At 44.9% G+C, this 8,866-nt stretch overlaps 1 protein-coding gene across 1 annotated transcript in view; it reads left to right on the top strand.

The window, feature by feature from the left end:
- The window catches only part of HGF (hepatocyte growth factor (hepapoietin A; scatter factor)), a 94,375-nt gene that overhangs the window by 53,225 nt on the left and 32,284 nt on the right, over positions 1 to 8,866 (top strand). Inside the window, 3 exon segments of the mRNA XM_015411278.1 lie at positions 3,401 to 3,528; positions 4,740 to 4,842; positions 6,751 to 6,890. Coding sequence (XP_015266764.1) covers positions 3,401 to 3,528; positions 4,740 to 4,842; positions 6,751 to 6,890 — 371 coding nt within the window.

Below are 8,866 nucleotides of genomic sequence, written 5' to 3'. Positions count from 1 at the left end.
ACTGTGAGCGTGAGTGTGTGCTCCCTCCATAACTGTGTAAATACTTAAATTCTTTAATTTGGGCTAATAATCTGTGTTGTGCTCTGACCACATAGTCTCGCCTGCTCTGCACAATTCCAAAGGGAGGGGGTAGCCCAGGGAAGCAAGGAAAGGCCAGACCCTTGGGTTGTCAACTTTCCAGGTATCCCCCAAAGATTGGAGATTCCATCTCCAAATACGGAGATTCGGCCAGAGGGGTCTCATTGTCCCTCTAAAAAGGCAGTGACAATTCAGTGAGTGGTGGCAGCCAATTTCAGGAGTGATATACCCCCAGGGGACGAGGGTGGGAGGTGAACAGCTGTAAACCGGAGCCCGTTTCACCACAAAACGCAACCAAGCTTGGTTCAGACAAAGGAAGGAAACCCTTCCCAGGCCTTTGTGAGGAACTCATTGAGGCCAGTCCTGACTAGGGTTGCCAGCTCCAGGTAGGGAGATTCCTGGAGATTTCCTGGTAGAGTCTATAGACGCCAGGGTTTGGGGAGGGGACAGGCCTCAACTAAACAGAATGCCATAAAACCCACATTCCAGAGCAATTATTTTCTCTGGAGGGGAAAGATCTGTTGTCTAGAGTTTAGTTGTGATACCTGATTATCTTCAGTCTCCACCTGGAGATTGGCTGCCCTGGGCATTGCAGTCAGTGCTTCAGAGCAGGTTCGGCTAGATCCAGGTTCTTGCTATAGAAGCTGAGTGGGTGATTTTGGACCAGTCACAGACTTTCAGCCTAACCTACCTCACAGGGTTGTTGTGCAAGTCAAAAGGGGGAGAGGAGAATGATGTAAGCTGCTTTGGTCCCCATTGCAGAGAGAGACTACTTTTCCTCCTGAGAAACCATTGTTGCCAATTTCCAGGTGAGGGCTGGAGATCACTCAGAATTACAACTGATCTCCAGAAGACAGAGATCAGTTCCCCTGGAGAACGTGGTGGACGCTGTGTCCTTATACCCTGCTGAGATGCCCCTCGCCATGACAGCCACTGTGACGTGGAGGTCAGGGTTTCAGAGCAATGTAGAGGCTGCAGGTGTGTGTGGGAGAAAATGGAAAGGTGAAGAGGGGGAAATAACGGTAGGTTGATGCTTGGCTGGGAAGGAGATAGGGTTGCCAACTCCAGGTGGGAAACTCCTGGAGATTTGAGGGATGGAACCTGGAGAGGGTGAGGTTTGAGGAGGGGTGGGACCTCAGACAGGTACAATGCCATAGACTCCACCCAACCAGCCACTCCCTCCTGGGGAACCATTGTTGCCAATCTCCAGGTGAGGGCTGAAGATCACTCAGAATTACAACTGCTCTTCAGGTAGCAGAGATCAGTTCCTCTGGAGAAAGTGGTGGACTCTCTGTCATTATATCCTGCTGAGATCACCACAACAAATTGACGCTGAGTGTCCAAGGCCTTGGCACTCTTCCAGATGGTTTCTACAGCTCATTTCTAGAGCCCTTTCTAGAGCTCGTTGTATTTATTTCCACAACAGGCCTTATTCCTATATAAATCCTTTCTTGAGAACCTATTGAGCCTTCCTAGGAGGGAATTTGGGAGGAAAGGCAGCATGGTATAGCTCGATCTTGTCAGATCTTGGAAGCTAAGCAAAATTGATACTTGGAAGGGAGACCACTCTACAGAGGGAGAGAATGGCAAACCACCTCTGCTTCTCGCTTGCCTTGAAAATGCCTGGCTGGGGTCGCCATAAGTCAGCTTTACACACACAGAGAAGAAGCAACTTTGGGAACTAGCCCTATAGTGTTTTTTGGATAAAACATTCACTTAAATCTCTTGAGAGTTTTGATTAAGAGGTTTAAAAATGCTAGACAACATTTGAAGAAAATTGGCTGTTTTTTTTTTTAAAAAATACTGTTTTTTGAGTAGAATGCTGTGGTCAACGGCAATGTTAAAACTTTCTTAATTTCAGTTCTCCTTTCACCATACATTTTCCTACTCTAATTTTGGGCAGTGAAATACACAAAAAGTTCACTTCAGACATCACATGAAACCATGGTTTAATTTAACTGTGGTTAGTGTGATTGTCCTGAGTGCAGGACACTCCAAAAACTATGGTTAGCCAGACTCTGAAACCACAGTTTGAAGCTGGTCTGTTAAACACAGTAACAGTAACCTCCTAGGCAGAGTTACACCCTTGTAAACCCATTGACCTCAGTGGACCTAGAAGGGTGTAACTCTGCTTGGGATTATACCATGAAATTTAAATGGATTAATGTGATGTGTGAATGTGGATATCTGGCTTGTTCCCAGCTGTGCCACCCCCCAACTACAGAGAGACGGTAATGAAACCAGAATGTGTTGATACACACCAGGATTTGAGTGATCATCTGCAAACTGAATCCTGGCTTCACAAATCCACCATAGTTAAAATAAACCTTTATAAGCCAAAGTGATTGAAGACTTGATTTTGTAAATGTCAGAAAAGCTGAGCTTGAATGCACAGTGTACATTGGTCCCAGAAACCTTGGAAGGTATGTGAGTTATGAAGTGACCATTCCTCAAGAGAATGAGCTGCATCCTTGGGCATCTGGTGTTTTCCTATGGGAATTTTTAAAATGCGAGTGGAGAAGTAAGACGTCAAAAGCAGTCCTTGGTCTTCTTACAGAACCAATTAGATTGTCTGATGAGACATTTTGTTTTAATAAGACTGGGCACACACATATTCTACAGTCAGTTACCAATCATGGTTCCAGATGGTAAAAAAGCCCTTTGAAACAGAAGACTCTGTCGGACCAGAGAGAAGTTTTCAGAAGAATGTAGAGTAACACATTTGCAGGGGCTGACGGTTTAATACCAACAGAGGTATTTCCAGAGTCCCTAATGGATAGACCCCAATTCAAATGGGGACACCTGTCTAGGATTTCTAATTGCATTTATCATACTCTTAGGTTTCAGTTCCCTAATTAAATCAGTGATAAAACTAAGGGGACCCTTTCTTTATAACCAGATAGATTCATTCAGCATACAAAGAGGTAATGCAGGTTTATTGTTGGCATAGGTCTGAAAGCAGAACTTGTAATGGGTTTCAGATGTGTCTGATCCCAGTATGGATGAAAGTGTTTCATAAAAGGAAAAATATATTTTGAGCAACAATGCTTGTAAGATCCCTACATGGAAAATGGTTACATTGAAAATGTTCCTGCACTCTGTGTGAAATCCTGTAGCAAGGTCTATTGAAAATAAATTCCCTATTTTTATCTACTTTCAATTCCCAAATTTTATTAGTGTGTATGTGTACTACATTTTGTTCAGCTCTCTCACGGTGACAATGGTATGCCAGGCAGCTTCTGTTATTGGCCACGTATAGTCTAAAAGGAATGAGAAACAGCAGCAGTGCATCTGGCATATGCTAATATGCTTATTTTTATAGGGGCCTAAGCGAGAACTACTGCCGAAATCCAGATGGAGCAGAGGCACCCTGGTGTTTTACTACCAACCCGAACATTCGAATAGGGTATTGTTACCAGATACCAAAATGTGATCTGCCGGGTGAGCAGGGTAAGTCTGAGCTAGCTGGATAAGAATATTCCAAAGTGATGTGGCCGTGGCTGTCTTAGTATCCTTGAAAGGTGGTATACCTGTGATACCTGCTTTCCTGTTGAGCTGGTAGGAATGTGATGGAAATGTTAAGCCATTTGCAGTGTGTGAGACAGTGGCAGACATGCTGTCCACATATTGTGTTTTTGTTTGCATATTTTTAAAAACAGAAAGGCCCAGCAAGGCGTGAAGGAATGACTTCTGTGTCTTTGGCAAGTTGCTTGATTTATTTTCTGCAGAAGCTTAAACAGTGAAGGCTATTTATGTGTGTTTAAGATAATCCAAACCCCCAGTCCCTGTACTCCTGGGTTGTCCACCTGTATGCCCCACAGATGGATGAGGCTGCAAGGTCAGATCAACAATGCAATCTTATAAAGAGGTACTCCAGTCTAAGTCCATTGATTTCCCTGAGTTTGGGCTAGAGTAATTCTCAAAGGACTGCACTGCAAATCTGCTACATCATGATGCCATCTTACATTTCCTTTTAAAAGTATCTTTTGGTGATGTAGCACAGGGCAGTTAGTACTAGGTCGTTTAAGTTACAATGTGGAACAGATTCACAATTCTTGCCAAACATAACATTTTCTTTCATGTTAAGCAATGATGCATATTAAATGAAACCACAATTTATGATTAAAAAATGAGAAGTGATTGAGAGTAGCAGTGTGTTCCTTCCTCTGCTTATTGTAACTTCATTTCTCAGTCTTTGCCAAAATCCAGGATCTCTTTGTAACTTGCTAAAGTTTTATCCAATAAGCAGGTCTACTGAAAACATCTGGATTTCAATTGCAAAATGAACAATACATTGGCAGCTCTTAGACATGTTCATGCATGTGGTGACCTTGCTGAGTCCATAGTCAACAAATTACCATTTAGACTGTTCCCTGTAGATCTGCAAGAGGCGGCATAATCAAGTTACTTATTTACTTTCCTGTAACTTATTTATGTCTGTGGGCTTCAAACAGTATCGTACTTGAATCATATATGTTTAGATGGGTTGAGTTTTTCTCAGTTGTATATTTACTGGCACAGCTTTTGTTTGCACTATCTTTTAAACTCTACTTTAAATTTTAGGACTTGCTGACTATTTAGAGGGTCTGCCTACCCCCATTTTACAGTTAACATTCGAATAGGCTCTTTAGCAACATTTTAACCAAATGTTCTTTGTGTAGATTGCTATCGGGGGAATGGGACCAATTATATGGGGAATCTGGCCCAGACAAGATTTGGCTTAACTTGCTCCATGTGGGATGAAAACATTCAGGATTTAATGAGGTATGTACAAAAATAATTAAAACAAAAATAGCACCTTCCTTCTCCATCATTGGGCTGCAGTGGCTCAGAGGTTAAGACGCTGAGCTGCAAACCGGAAGGTCTGTAGGTCAGCAGTTCAAGACCGGAGTGCCACATGACAGAGTGAGCTCCCGTCTCTGGCCGCAGCTCCTGCCAGCTTAGCAGTCTGAAAGCAAGAAATTGTAAGTAGACATTTCAGTGGGAAGGTAGCAGCGTTCTGTGCACCTCGGTGTTAGGTCATGCCGGCCATATGACCACGGAAACGTCTTCAGACAGCACTGGCTCTTTGGCCTGGAAATGGAGTAACCCCTTAGAGTCGGATTTGACTAGTTCTCAAGCAAGGGAAACCTTTAACTCCATCATTATAGAAAATTGAAACATTTGAGGATGGCTACAAAGTGCTCATCTGGTGGTGGAAGGGTTGCCTCCATAGAGGAACAGAGACCTTTGAATCTGATCCTTTGTAGCTTCTGTGTTGTCCCCAAACTGAATATTTTCAGTCCCATCATCGTTTGCTTGGTGCCTCCCTTTCTTTTCAAGCTGTTATGTTTTGAAAAGTTAAAACGTTAGTTTTCTTATTTGTATTATAAAATGCCCCGTTAAACTCCCGAAAAATGCTAAGCAATACCTTTTCAGTTAACTTTAACCAAGAGTAAAGATACATTGGCTTGTATTCAGAAAGATCAGCTAGCAGAGTGGGACTGTTGTGTCACTGAACCTCTCAACATTTTGTTTAGTAATCAAGCCCTCTTCAGTAGCATGGGGGCAAGGTGTACGTGGGAGTCTGTAATGGAGGGGGAAATCAGCAGAAGTGACCTCCCTTTCCAATTATTCTGTCATCAGAACCAAGTGATAGGATACAAACTGTAAATTGATATAAAACTAGATTATTTTAATCACATTTTAAGATTTCATATTGAACTGTGGCGTTTTTGAGAAGAAGACATTTTCAGTAGAAAGTCTAGCTGTTGAAACCAGCATACATGAAAACTGTTTGGCACAAATGTTCATTTATTCATCTGGGGAAAAATTTAGTTTGCCTTTCCAGAGACTTGCTTAAGGTGGCTCAGGAAGCAAAATCAACGTAATAGAAAAATCAAAACGGCACGTTGTTAAAAATATCACCGTCAAAGAACCCGCATGGGGCATAAAAACAGCATAAAAATAGTGTAACATAAAAGCTATATCCGCAGCAATAAAACAATTCAGCAGAGAACATTAAACAGACATCATAAAATAGACCTCAGACTAAAAGCATACCATAAATGCCTGAATAAAGAGAAATGTTGTAGCCTGTCATCTAAAGGACAGTAAAGGTGGTATCACATGAGCCTCCAATGGTGGGGTGTCATCACAGAGGAAGCTCTGTCTCTTGTTACCAATGCAAACGGGACACCGAAAGCAGGAGATGGGAGGAAGATCTTAGCTGGAGGGTTGGACAGTATGAGAGAGTGGTCCTTCAGATACCCCAGCCCCAAGGATCTTAATAGAGTTGCCAACTTCCAGGTGATTCCTGGAGTTCTCCCAAAATTACAACCAGTCTCCAAACTCCAGAGGTCAGTTCCCATGGAGAAAGTGGCAGCTTTCGAGGGTGGAGTCTATAGTATCACATTCCCACTGAGCCCCCTCCCCAGGCATCACTCACAAATCTCCAGGAACTTCCCAAGCCAGAGCTGGCAACCCCAGATCTTTAAGTTTCACTTTGAATTGTGGCTCAGTGATGATCTTCCAGCACAAGGGTGATACATTACCTGTACGCTAATGCAAGAATAGCTGTCTGCTATGTTTTGAACCAAATAACTTGCATTGCAGTAATTTAACCTGCATATAGTTTTGAGCCTCACTGTAATTTCTATATAGTAGTATCCTTAGAATACATTTTCTTTATAGGCATCTGCCAATATATAAAGAGCCAGATGTCAGCAAGCTGAAAAGAAATTACTGCCGCAATCCAGATGACGATGCCCATGGTCCATGGTGCTATACAAGAGATCCTCATGTCCCCTGGGACTACTGCTCTCTATCAAGATGTAAGTACTCTGCAGAGGAGAGGTGGGGGTCACTAAAGAATTCCTGGGAGTGGTATAAATGTCACTAGTAAGCATGGGTTGCGCTGGATTCTGACTCACGAACACGACCATTCAGCCTTAGAGTTTGGCTCTTGGTGAGAAGGAAAATGGGGAAAGACTAAACTTGCTCAGATTAGTGGCTATTTTGTTCTTTATGTAAGCCTCAGTATTGGTAAGATGGAAACAAGTCAAGCCTCTGTTTAGCTGTTCCCCTTTTGAGACAGACCAAAGCCATTTCTAGGATTGACATTACAAGTGGTCCAGGGAAGTGACAGCATGTGCTGTTCAGGCTGTGTGCCAAATGATTATTACGGTATTTATTCAAATGCAAGAGTAGATGTTGGTCTAGGCCTAGCTGAAGCCAGGCTTGTTGGATCTCAGAAGCTAAGCAAGGTTTGGATGGGAGACCACCAAGAAAGCCTAGGGTTGCTATACAGAGGCAGGCAATGGCAAACCACAGCTGTTCTGTCTCTTGCCTGGAAAATTCTACAGGATTGCCATAAGTCGTCGGTTTTTGGTGCTTCAGCGATGGCCACATCTTCTCGCTACTCTGAGAGACGTGTGCCATGAATCGGGGAGTAGGAGGGAGTGCGATTGTGCGCTCTCCCCCATGGAGCCCATAGGCAATGGGCTCCTAGCCAGGGGGCTTTAGAGAGCCCCTCCTCCAGCCGACAGCAGGCACAGGGGGGCTACTCTCTGCCCCGAAGGTCCTGCCCTGATTCCCAGTTTCGTACTCGAAGCGACCACCGGGACAAGCTGTCAGCAAGCTGCCATTCTGTTTTCTGTGACCTCTGTGTACATATCCTTTCCCTGTTGCACCCGGCTTGGTTTCTATCATCCTGCTCCTGCGTTGGAATGCAAAAGATAACTGCTGGAGGTTGTGTGGGGGAGAAGATGCTGTAATGCTTGCCTATTGATTTTCCCATGAGTACTGCACCTGTGTTTTGTCTGATGTTCTGCCTGGTTCCCATAGACTGGGCGCGCAACCGTTTCATTAGCCCGCCAGCGGGAAAGCTATTCATTGGATCTGTATCTGTTTGAAGTTCCTTTATTATGCTTGACCTAACTGTGTGTCCCCAGTTCTAACAAAGAACGTGTTTGAGTATGTCTTCAACGCTTTGAAATAAATTTTGCTTTTCTTGAAAACGTGGATTTATTCTCGATGCTTGGGGATCCAACATATTGTTAGAACTCCCTTTTTCCTATCGTTCCGAATCTGACAAGATCATGAGCGGAATTGAGGGAAATCTACCTAACACGGAGGGGGACTCGGGATCGGTCCCACAAACCTCCGCGTCTTTGGTGTTCACGACTGCAGCCTCGATGGAGGGTGCCGTGGGGGGAGCGATTCCCCGCCTGCCTGCACATCTGTCTTGGCCGCCTCCGACCCCTTCGCAATGGGGTCCGCGGAAGACTCACCAGCAGGATGATTGGACTATGTACAACACCCAGGGCACCCGTGAGGTGTACTCCCGTCGGGGGAGCGGATTACGTGAGAGTCTGTTTGACAAGGGATTGTTCCCGGAGCCAGGGTCTACCTCGGAGAAGGAGAGTCCCAAGCAAGACATCGAGGAGTGGATGTTCGAGCCGTCGGGACCGCGAGGCCACGCAGAAGATGAGGAGGGCACCGGAGCCTTCCAAACGGAAGAGGACTATGACCCACCCCCGGACTACCGCCCTCGGGACCCCATCCCGGAGGAAACTACCGGGGAACGACTAGCAGAACTGGAAGACTCGGTGAGAGACTTGTTGCGGGCATTCCAGGATGTGATGGAAGGTCTGCCGGGAATGATGGACGTTAGAATGGCTAATTTCCTTGACGCACACGCCGCGCAGCAACAAGTTGCTCCTGCACCGGGATTGCCCACGCCGCCGATGCCTGCTCAACCGCTGATGGGACCTCCGCTGCAAGCACCGGGAGTTCCCGCGCAGCAGGT

The sequence above is a fragment of the Gekko japonicus genome, unplaced genomic scaffold (assembly GCF_001447785.1).
Source record: "Gekko japonicus isolate JY-2015 unplaced genomic scaffold, Gekko_japonicus_V1.1 scaffold1867, whole genome shotgun sequence".
NCBI classification, from domain to species: Eukaryota; Metazoa; Chordata; class Lepidosauria; order Squamata; family Gekkonidae; genus Gekko; species Gekko japonicus.
This window is presented reverse-complemented; position numbering and strand designations above follow the sequence as displayed.